Consider the following 21,017-nt stretch of genomic DNA (forward strand, 5'->3'; position numbering starts at 1 on the left):
TTTAGAATCAGAACTGGATATAATTTTAATAATTGCCTTTTACATAGCTTAGTATATCAAACCAATTAAAATAACTTAAATTATTAATTAACCACCAAAGTAACTAAAATTATTAAAATTATTAATTAATCATCAATTAAGATAACTAATAATTCTAACACTTATAAATCTCAATAATGCAAGAAAGAAAAAGGATAAAATAAAATGGAAGGGAAAATCTGCAACATACCCAGATGACCAACGGTTATTGTGAAGGTTGTAGACTTTTTCCCTTCCAGTGACTGCACTAATTATGTCCAACTTTATATTATTTCCAGGATTTCTTATTAGGTGAGAAAGCTTTGACTGCAGATCAGAGATGTTACAACTGGGTGTTGTGATCTGTACCAAAGACCAAGCCAATGCCAAATGTACATAACTGCAAGTGTACATAATGGATGTGATACCAATGCGTGTGGATAGGGGTATGTAATGGATATGTCCAACATGCATTAGTTAAAAGGAATATGCCTGAGTAACTTGCCCCTTGGGAAGAGGCGAGGCTGTTTCTATGGGAAACAATCTTGCAGCTCAGTAACATGACTTCTTAAAAACAGCCAGATCTGTTGTGTCCATACTGCCTATCCCTTGTTCTCATTGTCCTGTCTAATAACTTCTTATCGTAAGGAATTAACAGTCCAACTGAAACTTCTATGCATTTTGCTCTGTTATAGGAAAGCCTGCACTTCAAGAACATGCAATAAATGAAACCTTTCTATTTGCCTCAAAGATCAGCAGATGAACCATCTGGTCCAAAGGGACATATGCTTCAGAGATCAGATTGACCAGATCCTTTCCCTCAAGATTTGCTTCAAGAACATGACTTGCAAAGTGAATCTCTTCAACTGGATTTCCTTGAACTAAATGTCCACTATTTTTTGGCTCAAATTTTCAATAGGCAAATTGTTTACAGTCTAGAGATGTCTATGATAATCCAAAAGACTGAGCTGGCAAAGAAAACAAGCATAATTACCAGAGATTCCTCTGAAATGCTACATTAGAAAAAATACTAATTGCAGTAAGGCTATCAACTACTGTACAACTGAGATAATAAATCATTATTCATAAAGAAACAGAAGGTTCTGGTTTTCATTCTGTAGCAAAATAATTCAGAGACCAGGTACTCCATGCCTTTCCACACCATTTTAAAGTGTAGAAACATAGTGTTCGTCTTCCTTCTTAGGCCAGCCACTACACCAAAAGGCTCTGGTTTAAATGCAGTAGGCCCACATGCATCCTTCACTGCCTTCTTAACAGTTACAGTTCCTTTATTTCAGAGCAATGAAATATATCTTTTTTGACTGGTTTCATGGGAGTTGACAACATGCGTTATGCCTAATATAATACCTGAACTCTGCCTAGTGAATAATGCATAACCCAACCAATATCTTACCAGCAAATGTACTAAGCAACATGGTATTAATGAAAAGAAAAAAATAAAACCCAAAACCCCACCAAACCAACAAAAAAACCCAAAAACCTAATTACAGATTCATGCCACAAATATCTCTGAGCCCAGCCTACTTTTATGTTGTCATTCACTGAAATAAAAATACTCAAGGTCTTGAAAAACCAAACTGCGTGAGAATCTACTGCAGGAACTTGCAAGACACCAAATAATTGGAAGATTTGATTATGATACATTAACACAAAATCTGCCCAAAGACTCACCATATGTGAGTTTTTGAAATGGCAGATAAAGGTAGGTTCAAAATCTGGAGTTCTATCTCAGATGTGTACTGAATATCTACATTTAACCAAAGGTAACATGCTTGATTATCAGATGTGTGGTCATGAAGGAAAAAGAAAATCAAATATGGGAAAGAAACCTGCTCCTGCCAGTTACCAACACAGAAACATTTACTTTCAGAAAAGACTGTTGTAGCAGAAGTCTTACTTGTCCTTGAGCAATCTACACCTAGCCAGGGGCTTGGATGTACTGATCAAAACACAGGATATTTTTCATGGAACCTTCACCGATTCCAACTTTTTCTCACCTCTTTTATACTCTCCCTCTTCACCATGGAAACCATGGCAGTACTTACAGTATCTTTTAGATTCATAATGTGAACAACAGCAGATCTGAACTGTAACTACCAGTCAGGAAATTACCATTAGGGCGGTAGATGGACAGTGAAAGTACTAGGGGAAATTAGGAAATATTTTATATTTTCTTTTAACATAGGTCTACTGAGGAAGATCTCTTGCTGGCAGAAAAGTGATAAACGCAGAATTTCCTTTTTGGTTGAAACACCCTTTTAAGTCCTCCTTCTGGAAGAGAAGTTGACAGAATTATGTTTAGAGTATTCACAGAACTACCAGAAGAAAATATCTGCCAAGTAGTTTACGCACATAATTAAACAATTATTTTTAAATCTACACAGATTTAGAAGATTGGCTAAAGAAGCTTACTGCTACCTAATGCCAAATTTGGAAGTGTATGTATGTATTATGGCAGTGCCCTCCTCACTTCATTTAAAAAAAAAAAGTATTATTTTTAGAAAGCACACAAAAGGGCTCATCTAGAATAACTCAGACCAGAAATTGAACTGTGCGGTATTGGTGAAATACTTCAATATAAAAGACATCAGCCTTGTAGGTAATTCTGTGAAGGGTAGGTATTAGTAATTTAAGGAGAAACTGCAATTAATTCCCGATTCAACAAAAGATGTTTTTAATCATAGGCAAACTGACAGCTATTCATTAAACATTTGACCAAAGTGCAGCTTGCCTCCCATCAAATGTCACCTCCTGACCATACAAAAAAAGGCCCCCCCACCAAAAAAAAAGTATTTTCAAATAGCAACAGTTCTGCAAGATATTCAGCTCCCATCAGTACTTTTAAAATACAGTAATAATTACACGTAACATACAAAATGGAAAATTTACTCAAAATATATCTGTTTCCAAATGTAAAGCCATATTGAAGGTACATAAAATAAAGGAAGCATATAAGCTATCCCTTCATTTAAGCTGCATATTGATCTTCTTCATATAGTATAAAAAAATAACAAACCCTGTTTACTCTCCGTTAGCCAGTTTGTGGTAAATTATGCCAGGCAAGCACCACAGAAACTACTATGCTGTCTCCAGGCAGGGTCAGCTGAAGTCCAGCAGGGAGTAATATTTCAGAACTAATTCATTTGAATGCCTGAAACAGACACCCTAGAGTTTCTGGTACAAGCATAGCTAATTAACTTGGCTAAAATATAGACGCAGTGTCACTATTTTGAGATCCACACTAAGTCCACATTCTGGAGCTGTGTGGTGCTCAACACAGCAGCTACCCTTGGAACTAGAAGCTGTGCACAGCAGTGGGAGGAAGCCAAGCTGACCATAGGGATCCAGCTCAGGTAGAGAAGCAGAATTATCTGGGCTTTTCCTCAGTCCACTTTTATTTAGAAAGTGGACAGCTGACAGAGGTAGCAGAGAAAAGAATACATTTCTTATTGCATCTATACCTTACATGACTTGAATTTATTTGTGGTTTGGGACTAAAATACCAATCTTTCTTGGATATTAATAGATAATCAATATAAAATAAAGATATGCATTAGAAGGAAAGGTGTAAGCAATGTATGGAGTCTGTTTTGCCCTGTCACAAGATGCCAGCTCTCTTGGGTGTGCTGACTAAATAAACTGGAACTGCTAGCAGCTCTGAATTCCAAATACTCAACGTCTTTCTACCATGCCCTTTGATTTTGGCTCAGCACAGCAGCTTCTTCTGCAAAGCCAGAAAGAGCAGCAAAAAGCCAAGATACATTATCCATATTTATGTTTTCCAGCATTGGTCTTGCTCCAGATATAAAAGCGTCCCATGCAAATTTTTATTTCCAGAACAAACCGCAACTTCTCCAGCATTTCCAGAAACAGAACGTTACTGTTCTGCAAGGTCAACACCACAGAAAGTTCAGTTTTAAATTACAGCACAGCACCCAGCAGGATTTTCAGAAGAGCCTCCACCTTTAATTCATACTGACCAGGCTCTTTTGTGAGGCTTTATTCCCATTAGGTGCTTAAATAAGTTTATCTACCAGTCTTACAAAGTTCAGAATAAGCAAAAAATGTAAAAACAGGTATTTCTGAACACGCAATGTCTTTAAAAATATAATAGCATTAGAAATTTTGTTCTGTTGATTTTTTTATTCCACAATTCCCAGAAACACCTTTTTCTTTAATTATAATTGGCACAGGAGATTTCAGAGGAAATGGCTTTACTTTTAAGAAAACTGGAGGAAGATATTTGAAAACTGGGCTTAAAATAGAAAGCTAGTTCCAATTTTTAATGGGGAAATGCAATCCATACTGCTGTTCAGTAATTCAAGTTACCCAATGCTTTTTAAAGGCGTTCAAGGCAATTGCTCATGTTGGTGTCCTTCATTTCAGACTAATCTTTAAACTGAAAATACACAAGATAATGCCCGCCCCCCCCAAAGTACTTTTGTTTCCTGTGAGAATACATTTTATGCATTGCACGGCCAGTTCTGTTCTCTGAAAGAGTAAAAAGTGAAAGCACTGTGGGGTCAGTGGAAGAGTAGCTAGGCACATGATAATAACACACTTCTCAATAGACAGCTAACCATCTAGTACAGCTGTTCTAAGAAAATCATCTAAAGGCAGTTCCACCCTATTGGGATGTAAATCTGAGGTACACAAGCAAATACAAAAAACAATCAGGATCTGTGCAAGAATCCAGGTATCAGCTAATCAAAGCATTCCAAAAAATACTTCAGCAACCATCTATAAAGTATGACCACAGCATTACAGCAGAAAGCTCGTTTGGATATCAATAACAACAAAATTGCACAGATAAGTATCTATAAAACTATGAATGTGAAATATTTCTCAGGTTTATGTGAATCGTAGCTCTATTGTCCTACTTCACTCACAACTGAATGCTTTAAACAGTTTGCCTCTGTGTGTGTGTATGTGTGTGGAAATCAACGTGCTTAGCTGTGAATAGCCCACCATTTACTTATATTTTCAATTTTGTCTCAAAATATCATATAATCTAATCACATTGTACAAAGCCACACACTCTGTGTCCTAACCCCATTATTCAATTAAATTGACTGCACACCCCAGCCAACGAGCTCTCCTAGCAGTGAGATCGCTGGAGCTCCTCTGCCAAAAAAGCTGCAGGATTGTGAGAACTTTGCCAGGAACTGATCTCTTTGTACAGCAGGTGACAAGTATGTGGTGGAGGTAATACATTTGAGCCAGAGGGCCGTTTCTTCTCTGGATATTTGTCCAACACCCAATCCCTCTACATCATGATTTTTGCCTCAGAAACATCATCTTTGAAGGAGTTATGTTTACAGTCCTTGCATTAAAAAATTAATTGTAATAGGACTTTCAGTGCTACAGCCATACAGCTACCTAAACATAAAATACTTTAATGGGCATATCATCTAGAATCAGAAATCAAACTAAATTCAAAGAGAAATAAGATTTCACGGAGAAATTTCACAGAGAAATAAGATATACAAACCTGGCCATCTGAATCGAAAGCTAAGCAGGCAACTCCATGTGTATGTGCATCCTTAAGAACAGACACAGTCTGTACACGGTAGGAATCCCAGATGCAAATGTAAGGGTCCTTCCCAACCTGCCCTGTAGCTACTAAAGTTTTATCCGGGTGAACTGCAAGGCTGAAATAGAACACAGTTGGTTATAATTACACTTTCTGGATCAGTAAAGTAGTATAAAATGTAAAAATCAGATTTAAAAGTAATATTTTTTTTAATTCTCAAAAACTATGAGCTCCTTTTGATTTATTGAAATGATCACACCGACTGTCTTCAAAACACAGTTTATCCCATTATTTACCTAATATGTTTTACGTAGACCAACATGACTAGTGCTGAATACAATTTATCACATAATAATATTTTAACTAGAAAACTTAAGGAAAACATAACCAGAATTTTTTTTAATACTTTTGACTGATAAGCTGAATGAACACACAGGCTTTTATCTTAGTCTTTCATAGCTTTATGAAGTCAGTGGATCATTTTGTACAATTTATTCCCCTTTCACACATCAGCTCAAATATTCTGAAATATGGACCAGTGGCTGTTTAATGAATATTTTTCACTATGCAAAACACATGCAAGAAATGCTCTTATCTTTACATGTTTAAAGGTAGTAGCCTCAGAAGAGACAGAGAAATAAATTGTTTCTCCTACATTTGAAGAACAATGATCTGTATTTTAAGATCTACTTGAAGTTACTGCTGTCTACGGAGAGATAAAATTTACTGTAACCATTAGTTTACCTCATTTTCTCTAACAACCAATTAGAAACAGTACTTTGCACAAGAACTTTCACATCAAGCACTATTTCCACTACTTAAATCCAAGAAAGGTGCCAATGTTTCAGAAACTGTTTCCTGGTTTTCAGCGATTAACTCTACTACCACCATTCAGAAGACTTGTTTTGGCCAACTCTTTCTTATACATTTATTAAACATATTAAACACTCAACTTTTTTATTCTGTGTAGTATTTGTACAGAGATCTGTTACTGCAAGCTGCACTCTAATGCTGGCTCTATTAGCAGAAGCAAACTAGGTTTCTGTTCACAATCTCTCATACATGAAAATCTCCACCAGGCAGCCCACACTATCCTCTCTCGCCCCTGCCTAAGTATGAACACTAGTATTGACTTCCATTTTGTTGTGTTGGGAGCATTTCTCTTAGATTACATACATTTTCTGGAACCGAGCAGTAGCATCATTTTAAAAAAAATAAATTCCATTTTGCTCATCACACATACCAGATTTTCACTGTAACACAAAAGACGAAAGGCCACCAATTAGCAAACCTCATTGCACATTAACATGAGGAATGCAGGCTATCAGTAGTGACACAGTACCAGAAGCTGTTGTTTGCAATTATTCTGACCTATTATGAAGCTACTCTTCAACCCTTGAGGTATTCTCTTTGCCAAAACCCAGAGGATCTAGTTTGAAAAAATCTAACTTGGGGATTTTATTAATAAAAAACCCTCCCTAAAGTAATATGAATACAAAGACAGTTTTACACTATTATCCAGGAAACAAATTTGAACAATGTCTGAGTACGTGAGCTACAGATGGAATAAGGAAAAATATCCTATTAATAAACTGACATTCAACAGATTGCTTAGGGAAGCTGAATATGTCTTCTATCCCAGGAGTAGATAATTCTAATTATTAAGAAGAATTCATCAAAAAAGTTAAGGAAGTGTCACAAACATAGGTACTCAGTTTTTCATGTTAAAGAACAATTCATGCAAAAAGAACAATTTCAGCACAATGCCCAGTAAAATTGTCTTATCTGCTCCTGCACTTGTGCATTCCTCCTTTCCTTTATAGGATTGGATTCTACATTACAACTGCGTGTCAACTAGTTCACCTCAATTCTAAACCTATAAGGGGAATAAAGGATGACTCCACCATACTTAAGCTGTGATACCTATAATTAAGTCAGAATACTTTCCCTCAATGCTAAGAACCAGATGGAAAAGATTAATTGGGCTCATCTATCGTACTGCTAGAACAGAACTGCAGCTTAATTACATCTACCACTGTTTTGCACAGTTCAGTTTTCACATACTAGAACTTCCTATTTTATGTTTTGTATTTCCATTCCAGGATATAACGTTAAAAACAAGAACACATTTCCTACAACGTAAATACACCTGTACTTAATGTATCTGTTATTTCTTTTATCGTTTTTGATGCATGAAGTCAACTAGTGGGGGAACTAAAATTAGGAACTAATATCAATTTTTGGCACCTAAATAAGAAGTCTGATTTTTCAGAACCGCTAAGGACATTCATCTCTTGCTAACAGCCTTTACAATGCACTATAACTGCCTACGTTCAGTCTGGCTGTTAGATAACCAAGCATTTATTTTTGGCAGACAGAACAGTGGGTTACAGAGTAAGGAAAAGGAGTCCAATTTCAAGAACAAATCTTGGTGATGATTTGAAACCCGTATATGATTTAAGTATCTGTTGTGTGTTAAAATATAAAAAGTATATGTACACCTATAAAATATATCCTGCTGCATGGGTCACTTCCTGTCTTCGGACTGTAAGATTTCCTGCTGGCACAGGTTTTGTGACCTTCCCTGACTTTTAAAATGAATATGAACTTCAATGCTTGTGTTTTGAACTGTTAGGTGCATTTATTCAACCTTTCTAAGCAAACATCCTATCCTGTATCTATACCATTTATAACGATACCACATCACCATTTGTGCCACGGGAAGATACTGAAATACTATGGTATTAGTGCAGTATGAACAGATTATTAGAATAGATTAAGCATTTAAACAACATAAATTTATGATATAGAAAAATATTATTAGGGAATTACTTCCTGTTCCTCCCAACAGGAAGATCATCTAGAAACAAAAGTATTTATCATGCAACCAGACATTCTTCTGCAAGTCACAGGCAACAGGTCTGCAGATTAGCTGTTCAAGATGCATTATTGTACAACAGAGCTGTTCGACTAAACTGAATGGCTGGACCACTGAAGACTTAACACCTCTGAGTAAGCTATGAATTTCTTCACTCCCACACCCCCTACCACACAATGGTACCTCCCCGTGCCTGTACTCCCTTGCTTGCTCATCCGCTAGCGTCTGCCCAGTCTTCTCAGGGTATGTACATTTGCAGACCTGTTCTCAGCTTAGAGAATACCTAACAGTTCCAGTAACCAATAACAAAAATAAATAAAATGGGAAAATAAAATCAAGACTTACACCTTAAAATCAGCATTTCTCTTAAATGTAATTCGCGTAGTTCTTGTGCTTTTCCCATAAGCAAACCACAAATTACACTAGCAAAGGGTTTACTATCAATGAGCATTGAGAGAAGGGTTGCTCCAAGGGGAAAGAAGCAGAAAACCAAGGGCAGCCTTGCTGACCAGGATGTAGTCCCACAAGCTCTAAGCAGGAAGGGCAGAAGAAATTTCACAAGAAACTTTGTCCCTGCTTTCCAGGTTTGTGGGAAAAGGAAGCGGATGCTCTCTTGCTAAAGAGTTGGGGTGGAAACAAGAGAGGATAAAAGTAGCAGCAGTTGCTGCTGGCACTGCTCGCTGGTAGTGGCAGCCACTTCCCCATAGACTCGACCCTCTCTCTGTGGCAACAGTTAACAGGAGCAGATGCACATGTAAAGTAAGAAGCAGAGATAACTGCTTTGGAAATGTATGTTCCCTTCCTTCCACGGAAGGTTAAAGCAAGCAAGGGGATTCCTGGCAGTCTGCTCTTCTGGGCAGCTGAATGCTTTTGTGTATTCATAAAGCTAACTGTGAATACCAAAGCCACTCTGATATGTTTGCAAAAAATGTCTTTTAAGTACCTTGATAGGCACTTCTCTTAAGCCAACAATCCATTTAAGATGAACCAATAAACTTTAGGTAATATTTTAACATTACACTTCATTAATAAAAAGCTCTGTTAGGAAGAAGAGATTTCAGGGAACATTTCCTTTTCCTTCCCGTCCAAGATCAACAATCATGAATCCAGCATCCAAGGCTGGAACCCTGTTAATTTAGGATAATTAAAGATGCCAGTCGTGTTCCAGCAGGGTCTGATGAAATGCTTTATAAAAGTCATTAGTGGATCCATCTGGTCTGGGGGCCCTGCCAGATGGTAAACTCTTACTACCTCCGCAATTTCTGTTGCAATAACATTCCGCTCCAAGATTTTCTTTCTCTTTTATAACCACATGAGAACTTCAAGGCACTGAAAGTATTTGTTTCTTGTCTATAAGTCTTTTTTCTGCAACAGGTTCTATACGCTTATGTATATATAATACAGATTTAAAGTTTAAAACAGACAGAGCTAAGTAGAAAAGTTTAGATATGGAATGCAAGCTACTTCAAATAGTTGAATATTACATTGAATATTAAATTGTAATTTCCGTATTTAATTTGTTCCCAAACTGTGGATACAACAACTTTTGCTTCATAAAGCACACAGTCAAGGAACCAGAGGATTACAGATGGTAGAAAGAATAGATGACTGGGAAGAACAAAAAAGGGATGAGGGAACAGATGACGGTTGAGGAAGAGAAGTTTCAAGGAGATAAGAGAAGGCTCAGGGTGGATTTAATGACAGTCTTCCAGAACATCAAAAGCAGTTACAGGGAAGGCGGAGTACCCTTTTCACAAGGATGCACGGTGAGACGACAAAAGGTAAGAGACACAAGTTGCTTCATGGGAAATTCTGTCTGGATACAAGAAAAGCATTCTTCGCCACAAGAAGAATTGAAGATTGGAATAGTTTGCCCAGAGAAGTGGCACAATCTCCCCCATTGGAACAGATTCAAGACTTACTTGGCTTGACAGGACCCTGGATAACCTAATCTAAGGCTGTGCTCTCAAGAGAAAGGTGGTCTGGATGATCTCCAGAGGCCCCTTCCAAACTAAACTTTTCTATGATTCCAAATTTTGAGTGTGTAATTTTTCATGGTTTGTTTTGTATTAATGAATGTTGTATTAAATTGAATCTTTTTGTAACCATCCTATTAACTATCCTTTGGTGAGCATAAATCAAGCAAATACACTTTTCATACAAACTAAACCTAGGTTTCCAGAATGCCCCACTTGACAAACAAGAACTGCTTTTTGAAAGGGGAAGCAAACCCCTGGAGTTCTGGATCCAGTCAATGCAGACTGTCATTGACAATCACCGCGTTAGATGGACTTGTATCCATCTCTTGACAATGCAAGATGTCATTCCCAGTGCTAGGGCTGTTGTGCACCCTAAAGCTGCGCGCCAATTTGATGCTGTTCTAAAATAACTCTAGATAGTTAGAAACAGATAAATTATTCCCTACTTCAAATCCATCCTGTTTTAAATTTGGGATAACTTTCATGTTTAGACAAACATTTACAGAATTATGCCGTTTTATGTAACACAGTGCTATACAATGATAATGAAGACTTGGGGAGAAATGTGAGGTAAATTTAAAATCAAATTCCATAGCAATTTAGATACTGTCTGTATATGTTAATTTTCTTCAGAAATTAATGAAAGAATTCATGCTTTCTTGCTCAAAACCTGCTACAAACCCTACTGTTTTGCAGAACAAACATAGCAGTCTTTCCTCAGAATTTAGGCCAAACTTGTAGCAAAGTACTCGGGGCACTGACTGCACTGTGCTTGAATGACGGACAGATAAATAACACAACTATGATTTTCTTTTCTCTGCAGCAAAAAAATATCTCTGAAGAAAGAATATTTCCAAGAAGCTCCAAGCTTGCCCCTTAACAGGCCATTACGTGCCAGTAGGTATTTTCTACTTTGCTGCCTCCTTCAGCTCCGCCACTTAGTTCTCAGTGCAGAAAGAAGTGACACTTTCAAGATCCTGAGAGACCAGCAGGCATGTCTGAAGACCAGGGAACTTTTCAGCTACATTTCACTGCTCATGCGGTGCTAAGGACAGAGCTGTCTTCACATGTCAGCAAAGAACACAAACGCTCTTTCAGGAATTCCTCATTTCACAGAACAAAATTAATTTCTTTCCTCAGCTGTTGGGGCCAAAGGGAAGACTGTAATGCACTGTACAGACAGAGCGTATTACGAGCAAAGTAAGGCAAGACGCAGCCTGATCCCCATTTCTGAATATAACACAAAACATAACGAAGCCTAATGAAAAGGAGCAACGGAATAAAGATCAGCAGTTAAATGGAAGCAAATGTGGGGGCCTGCAGGAGCAAGGGAACAAGAGAAAGGAAAGGGGAGTGAGGAAAAGGGAAGTGGAACAAGGCAAGAACAAAGCAACCTGCACAAACCCCACTAGATCATGCTGTAAAAACAAAAAGGAGTGTTGACAAGAAAACTCCAGGAATTTGACAGGCTTATTCTGAATATCATCTCCTCCCAGATTACTTCTGAAACATAAACACCACAACTATTATTTGAGGAAAATCAGTCTCTTAATAATGAAAGTGATGGCTACTCATGCACATACACAGCTCCCAAATTTTGCTCTTCCAGTGCAAGGCAGTGACCCCCACATGCAGTAAAGAGCTGGCGGGCAGACCACACACCAGGATAACCAATTATATCTGGCACGTTCCATAGTGCAGGTGACAGGCTATGCGAGTGCGCTGCAGGTCTCACTGCCAGAACAGACAACAGTGACCTGGTAGCTCTGATGCACACACAGACCGTGTGTGTATAACACAGTTAATGCACACACCCATACAAATGAATTACTTTTTACACATGTGAACATATAGCTGTAATAACACTTTCAAATTTACAAAATATTGCCACACACTTGTTGCAAACAACTCAAGTACAGAACATGTTTGTCCTGAAAAAATAAGAATATAAATATTGATGGAAACACCACTGGGTAAGGGCAATGACAAAATCTTAGTTTACTGGCTTGATTTTCATTCGGTAATATCTTGCTTTTATATATATATATATATCACAGAACAGCATATGGCTACAGAAATATGTTTTTAAGATCATCTGGCAAGTAAGGCACTTTTTAGGTCTACGTTCTTACTAACTATTCCACTGCTTGCTTTTCCCTTCCATCTTCCCTGTGTAGGAAGAAGAGTGATACAGCTAGAGGTTCGAGCACTTATTTGTCATTCTGCACTGGCTTCCTACCTAGAACAAGTCATTACAGGCTAACTTTCTCAGCAGCAATTTCTGAATTTGGTGGCCTGCCTCAGACAGCTACCATCTGTTTGTCAGAGGAAGTAAACACCTACAGTTCTGAATGAAGTCAATGCAGACTGTGATTGAAAATCACTGGTTTAGGCTTGGTGCTCACAACTGGTCTTGGTCACAAACTGAGTCTTAAGTTTAATCATTTATGAGGTGGATGTTCGGCTCAGCTGGCCTTGATGCAGGTCTTTGAAGCACACACAGTAATAGCTGTCGTTATGCTAAAGTATAATAGTTGTTGTTATGCTAAAGTATACTTACAGTGTCCTGGAAATGCAAGGGGCATTTTGACAAGGATTTTATTTCTATTTTCCAGAACTCACTTCGGGGGGGAGCAGAATGGTGACAAAAGCATGCAAAGTTATAACCATTCCTGCCACTCTAAAATTACTCCTCTTTGTCTTTGGGGAAATTACTGCTGAGCTGCTCCCTGTGCCAGTGTTTCTTATTCAAGCCTACGGAGTTATTCCACCACATTTCAATAACATTTGTTCAGCTGCTCAGTGCTTATTAGAAGTCTTGACAGATCAGGCCCAAAAGGCTGTGTAAGCAACCTAGCAGAACATGGAATTTGTGATTGCGCTGCAGAGCTACAGAAGGGTCACAGTGTCAGTCCAGATTTAAAGACTAAATTGCTTTTCATCAAATGATTAAGATTTCCCCAACAACAGAAGGGAAAAGAAGCAAGAGAAAACAAACTCTTTAAAATGTAATGTTTTGAGCAGAACTATTCTGCGCTGTAATTAAGGCCAGCTCCAATTTACACTCATGCACCTGTACACAGACGAAAATTGGGCAGGTTCAATAAAAGGGAATGGCACTGCAGCACAGTGGTTCCTCATCACACACGGCTGCAGTAACACAAAGGTCACACGGTTCTCTAAGGACATATTTTTCTCATGCATATTTACTTCACATATATCTCATGTATGTTCTGCAACTCTAAGCTTCTGCCAGTGAAAAGTAGTCCTAGATTTTATCCAACGCCCATTTAGTGACATTGAAAGCTAAGTATAAACCACAGTTGATGTCTTCATGTGGTTTTTGAGCAACAAGTGATCAGAAAAATAGACAGTATTTCATATTAGCTGCACTGCACCAAACAGAACCCACTGTGCAATTCTGAAATTAAACTACCATATAGCAGTTTTCCCCTTCAGCTTTCACTGAGTGCACAGAGTTTCCATTTGAGTCCAATCATATTTGCATTCACAATGCTGATTGCAGCATGCTGCAACATGTGAAAATAACCCCCAAAATGACACAACTATGACATTCCCAGAACTTTTCATATGTAGCATGGTGTGAGTATTTTTTCAAGAAAGACCTAAAGCTATAAAGCTATACTGGAAAGAGAGGGCCTTGGCCCATGCTGAGAGAAGTATGGAGATACTGCTAAACAAACATGAGCTGGAAAAAGTTGCATTGATGTGCGAGGTTTAGCCAGAACAGCTATAGTACTTTTTCTGGTCTGAAATAAAACTTACTGGGGTTTTTGGTTGGTTTTTTTTTTTTTGGTGTAGAAACAGAGCAGGAAACTACCAAAGCCATAAATTAGAAAGGAGAGGGAATAGGCTTTTCAGATACCTGAAGAATTTCTGGATAACCTCTTCCTGCATGGCCTCATTCTTTGCTCTGCTTGAAAATTATAGGCATGTAAGTCTGAAAATCATAGCAATCACTAAAAAATGGTGACAAGACTGTAAAGGCTTTGGCCAAAGAATGAGTAAATAAATACCCAAGACAGATATGTGTGGCACTTCTTGACTTAAGCATTGTGATTTGACAAAATCAGTAAGACAGAGCTGAATCAAATCAATTGTAAAGAAAAACATGCTACAATTGGAGACCAAAAATGGAGGGTCAGGAGAGAGGGAAGACTTTCAGTTCAGCATTTCATTTGCCCCCTACCCTATTTTGTTCAATTTTTATGACAGTTAAATGGACAATGTATAATGTTTTGCAATAAAATGCATAGTAAAACATCAAGTAGATATTTGGTCTATGATGTTGAGATAAAAACAGTAACATAAATGATATCAGGTTAACTCAATGATTTTTCAATACATGAAAAACTAATTACACACAGCTGTAAATTTAGTATTGCTCAACAGAAACTAGAAAAAGTTTCATGTTCATCTGGTATAAAGAATTTTAAAGCCACTCTGAACACTGTGATTGAAAATGCAATTTACACATCAGATAAAATTTTTAAGTTAAGAAATCACAGCCACTGTCACATGCTGTAGCCTCCTTTATTTCCTGTGTTCACCCTATTTCAGTCTGACTGTGTTGAAATACCAGATTCAAAGTGCAGTCAAAACAGATGACATGAACTGTGCACTGCTACTAGTAATCAAACTCCTTATTTTTCTGATTTCATCACACTCTAGGGCTGAAACAACTGGACTGAACGGAGCTGTGCCTTTTCTCCCAAATGCAGACATGTGACCATAATGCAGGCAAAAGGTTAAGCCAGCAGCTCTAAAACTGGTGGTCACAATGAACAGCAAATATCTGTGTGATAATTAATTGCCCACAGAATGATGATGTCAATCAAGTTGTACTAGTGCTGCTGCAGATGGGTCCTATTCCTGACAGCACTGCTGAAGGTATTCCTTCCAGAGGCTAATTCAGTAATTAACTGCTTTGGGATTTCCTGGGTCTACTCTATTTTTTGTATAGCTAACAACCGGCAGTGAATATAGGTGTTAAGTATGCAGATCACCCAAGACACAATCCAAGTCAAAATGTTTGCAGAAACACCTGAGAAAAAGGAGAGAGGAAACAGAAAGAAAATCATGGAAAAAGGACAGATAAATAGATATAGCTAACAAAAGGAGGAATCAAGATGGACTTACAAAATCAATAAAATATAGAAGACTATATAAAAACTAAAAATATAAAATATATTGAAATTAAATATAAATATATAATACATAAAATATAAAAATATGTAACAGACTATAAAAATATTAAAATCTTTTTTAAAGGATATAAAAATAAATAGAAAAAGCCCAGAGAACAACAGTCAAGGAGAAATAGGAAATACTGTTGAGACCACAGAAAAAAACAGCCAGTGTCATAACTTTTCTGGATCACTCCCACTTTAATTTTAAGAGATTTCATCTCATCATCCCATCTCACCCTGAGCATTCACATCTATGACAATCTGTATGATCTGACAAAACTCATAGGCTCCTGCTAAAAAAATCACATGGGATAACAATATTGTTTGTATAGGTTTGCCTTTAACTGATAAGCAGAACTGGGAAACTGTTCTTACCTGAAGAACGATGAACGCATGGTGTTACAGATGCATCCTGCTTAGGCATTCTTCTAACAATAACGCTGTCATACAACATTTTGAGTTTAAGCACTTTAATGGAAAGAAGTAGAGAACAGCAAGAGCTTGATTCAATAATATATCAAACGAATGCACGCAGAGCTGCATTCAGTCAGTCAGAAGCAGATGATGATTCTTTTTACACAGAATGTCTACAGATGTCTACAGAAATGATAAATGTGATGACACTAAACGTGGCTGGAGAAAAAAGATTAATTTTTAGGTGCCATGAACTATGGGGAGTTTTCAGTGCTACTAAGAATGGATTTTCTTCCTTTGAACACTGCCAGCTGACGTTTCTTGGCCTTGCATTTCTGTGAGATGGTAAGACTAGAAATTTTGTTACTTTTCAAAAATATAGGACTGTACTCTGGATCATCAGATCACAGTGAGGGAGATAAAAAATTTTCCTGTGGTGGAGATTAGATTTAAGTTTACTTTTGTACTTTCTGAATGACAACTATCCATATTCTGCAGCCAGTTATCCCTCCATAAGCTAAGCGACCTCTAGGTATAATGAAGAGCAGAATCTTGCACAGTACACAGGAACTGGAAGTATCTACATTAGCCAACTGCTGCAAAAAGCAGCTAATCTTTGTTGATCATGCTGTAGTAGAAACTTCTGTTTTTTCAAGTTCAGCAGGTGAAGTAGAGGTGAAAGACACAGCTGAGAAAAATGTGTGCTTAACTGCTTTAGAAAATCCTCACAGGACACAATATAAAGACATTAGAAAAAGCTAAAATTCAAGTCCACATAAATTTGATATCACAGAATTCATTCTACAGTCAAGGTCTTTTCCCCACTGGAATCTCTAGCACCTGAGACACAGACATTACACACTAAGCATAGTTAAGGTGTTCACTTTGCCAGGTGGAGGTTTTCCGATGTCTAGGTAAAGCAAGATAATTTTGAAGTCTTACACTGAAATAAAAACCTTATTAATCAAAAGTAATCAAAGGATACAATTTCAACAGAAATCTGGCTCATAGCACTGCCTGCAGTAATCGAAAATGTTTCCAAAGCTCAGTTGCTCAAACTGAAGCATGGTATGTGTTTTGCTTCACCTGTGAAAATATGCCTACATATGGCCAACTCACATGTCTTAGAAAATCACCATCAAGACATCTATTTGCTAGTGGAATTCTCTGAAGATCTCGGACACAGGCACCAAGACTTCAGCTGTGATTGCTCCATCTCTGACTGTTACACTAGATGCAGGAACTGGGAACAGGGAGACTGGAGGTGAAAATGTCTTAAGATGTTAAGAGTTCTTTAATCTAGCAGCAACAGAAATCTGTGGGACTACCAAGGTCCATTTCTTCTCAGAAACTGGAAGTGAACTCAAAATTTCTCCGGCTCCACATTACAGCTGCCAACTAGATGGAAGTTTACTAGCAAAGGGTTTATCTCACCTCCTTCTAGCTGTTCATCACAGAGAGGCACTGTGAAGGTTAAAGGACTGTGAAAGCCTATGTAAAAGATAACAAAACAGATGTACAGTTAGCTTAGTGCCTCCCTCTTCATCACAGTAATAAAGGAAGCAGCCTTTCTTCCTGAAGGCAGTACATATAAATATATCCACTACAAACAAGGGCAGATACCAAATATATCTGTAAAGTTATTTCTTCACAAACTGTAGGTAAATGGTGATTTTATTAAGGCCATATAACCTGTGGCCTTTGTCAATCTGAGAACTGTAACTCAAAGTATTTCAATAAACTGACATTTTTCCAAATTTACTTAAAAGTCAGATTCTGCCAAGTTTTTCTTAGTTATATTTTCGGCTACTGGCTAACAGAAACAAACCTAACACTGACATATGTCACTGAGACCTACATTTCCTATTAAAACAACTAAAAATACCGTAAGAATTAGATAAACACATTAAAGCCCTTAAAAATCTTGCTTCACTCAACATGTACAAACATTGATTTTATCTTTACAGAAATCACTAAGATAGTATGAAAATATTACCCTTTGCCATAGCAGTGTAAAACCCAAAACTATGTGATTTAAACAAATTTATCTCACACCTGTATCTGGTGAAAGACAGAAATTCACTTATGTCATTTTTAAAACTGAACTGTATAGAAAAATTATAATCAGGAAGGTAGGTTTCTTTTAATTTTCTTATGTCTTTCCTGATTCATTGATCATTTTTATGTGTTAGAATAATTCTATGATGCTTAATATTCAAATAAACTTTGTATGGTTACTAAAAAAAATTTTAATTATTCCACTTCTAATTTGTTTTTAACCCTTAGTATTTTCTTTTGATAGTATTATTTCCTTTAAGTCATTTACTGCCATGTTATGTAAGTACTTTTCATGCTTTTCTAAAAAAAGAGAGAAACCAAGGAGAAAAAGTAAATGGCTTTACTAGTTACTCAGTACGTCAAGTTCACTGTAGACAGGTGGTCCATACAAAAGCAGACTGCCTGAGGAGCTAGAAAGTCCATTAGAAAGTCAATTATATTATTCCATCAACCCACTGTCTAACCAAGGAAAAGAAAGAAGCAGCTTCAGCTGTAAATGTTTATACTAATTACACAAATCAAAGTAAAATCTTTCTTTGCTATTGCCTTTTGGAATCCCACAGAAGACTGTATAAGCTCTAACAATGTTTTTTGTTTTCCAGGGTAATGTGGGCATGAGCAGTGCTTTCAGATGAGACACTGCAGTTCAGCAGGTCTAGAAAAACAAATTACTTCTTAGACTTCTATGATATAAAAGTTTATCCTTGAGATTATAATTCCAAAAATCAGGAGTTAATACTAACATAAACATAGTATTTTAACGATATTCAGGAAGAACATGTGATAACTGTTTGAAAGCGTATCAGGACTATGTCTATGTGCATAATAACATATATACAACATAAAGAGTATGCACACGCAAGTCACTATGCAGTCTGTATCTAAGAAAGCCCATTGTATGTAGTCTGGGTACTGTATAAAAGACATCCCTTGTCTCTGCCACCGAGATTCACCAGCTCCTCTGCTACAGATGACAGCAGAATCTACTTCTCCCAAATGTCTCTGACCTAACACAGGGAGGCACCATAAATTAGTATTGCTAAAAGCAATAGAGATGATGGGTAAGAAAGTTCAAAAAGCCTCAAGCTGTCTACCTTAATGACAATTAAAATTCTCTAAATTCTTATATCATGTGGACAGCCTCATACTTTACCAGAACAAATCAAAGAACTGAATGAGAGTGACTAGTACCTCTTCTCAAGAAACAAAGCAAATGTATTATTTGGCACTGGATTCATAAATGCAGAATTCCATAAAGGAGAAGGATATACCAGGTATAAGTTGTCTTAATACATCCCAAGCTTCATATGCAACTCTAGAAAAACTATATACAGATTTCATTCTTCATTAGCTTCAGAACAGAAACGTATGACAGCAAATACAACTTCTACAAGTGAAATAAATCGAAAAGCTGTTTTACCAATAACTGTTTATACAATCATAACTTTTTACATGCATATTAAAATTTAATTTAAGATTTTAATACAATAAATCCACCTAATTCAAATTACTGCATCTACAGGGTCTACGGGATATATCATAGATACAGCATACTCAGGGTATAGCTTTCAAAATGTTGTGTGGCAAAACAGCTTCTGAGCTGATTTGGGTATTCATGTGTTGTGTTCTCAGTATAGGCAAATAGATCAAATGGGAAGCAGATGTATTTTAAGCAATGGTACATTGGAGGAATTCCCAGATTTGCCACTGAAAGAATAATAAAACTAAGGATAAGTTTGCCCTTTTTGAGTTCCGTGCTAGTGGTACCTAAGCTAGCTAGTTTAAAATATCTCCAGGAACATTATACTCTGCAGTACTAATATACTTGCAGTTCAGCCAAAAATACAGCCATGAATATTTTCTGATTACATTTGTATTTTTGAAAGCAAAAGATTAATACATCTGACTGATGTGTGACACATTATCCACATTCTTCTCTTTCTGGCAAAAATATCAGACTAGTTGAGAAACAACTAGATTTTTAATATGTTAATTTGTTCAATGCATTTTGCATAAATTTGATTTCATTTTTGTATTATGCAGGCAGCTAGAATAAGTAAAAAAAGATCTGTAATCAACTCAGAATTAAAAAAAAATTGTAAGCCAAAGTTTTATTTCATATTCATGATTAAAATATTAAAATTATATACTTTGGGTTTTATGATCTCATAGCAAAGTCATAAATATATTTAGAAACATTTGCATTTTTACTTTGGAAATGAGCTTCACAACCTGACTGGAACACACCTTTTAAAAAAAAAAAAAGTTTCGTGTCTTTTTTTTCACATGGCATTAGATAAATATATATTTTTTTATTTAATTAAAAAATGACTGAAATGATTGTATTTAAGTCTAATAATACTAAAATTATCCTATTTGGCTGAAAATATGGCTCACTGGACCTTTTTTTAAAACAAATTTTAAACTATACATGATGGCCTAACAACATAAAAACAAGGAGGTGCTCCACATTTAAGATAAAGATTCGAAACTAAAAGCAAAAAACAGACGAGCAATAGCACTATGTATCAAATGCTGATACATGAGATTCTGCTAAGCAGATCCCTGAAAAGGCCCAAGTCTGCTCTCCTGAAATCTGGGTTTGTGATCTTGCTTAATTTCCTCACTGCTGTCTTTCAGGATCCTGAATACCTTGGTGGTTGCTGCAGCCAAGTCTGCTCCTGACTGTGACATCCCTGACCAGTTCTTGTTTGTAAATATGAGGTCCAACAGGATGTCACCCCTTGTTGGTTTCTTGACCACAACAAAATAAATCTGTAATTTGGTTATATTATAAGCATCAAGAACAAACCTAAATAACCCTTCTGGTGCAGTTCAACAATATTAAACAAAAAAACCCAAACCTGAAGATTGCCATACATTTTTCCAACAATTCCTCATTTAAA

General features: G+C 36.8%; 1 protein-coding gene across 3 annotated transcripts in view; it reads right to left on the minus strand.

Annotated features, from left to right (window-relative positions):
* EML6 (EMAP like 6) overlaps positions 1-21,017 on the minus strand; it is a 118,129-nt gene that overhangs the window by 76,294 nt on the left and 20,818 nt on the right. For all 3 annotated transcript variants that reach the window (XM_056356918.1, XM_056356917.1, XM_056356919.1), the window contains exon 2: positions 5,531-5,690. In XM_056356918.1, coding sequence (XP_056212893.1) covers positions 5,531-5,690 — 160 coding nt within the window. The remainder of the gene's footprint in view (positions 1-5,530; positions 5,691-21,017) is intronic.

Source organism: Falco biarmicus, chromosome 12 (genome assembly GCF_023638135.1).
Source record: "Falco biarmicus isolate bFalBia1 chromosome 12, bFalBia1.pri, whole genome shotgun sequence".
NCBI lineage: Eukaryota > Metazoa > Chordata > Aves > Falconiformes > Falconidae > Falco > Falco biarmicus.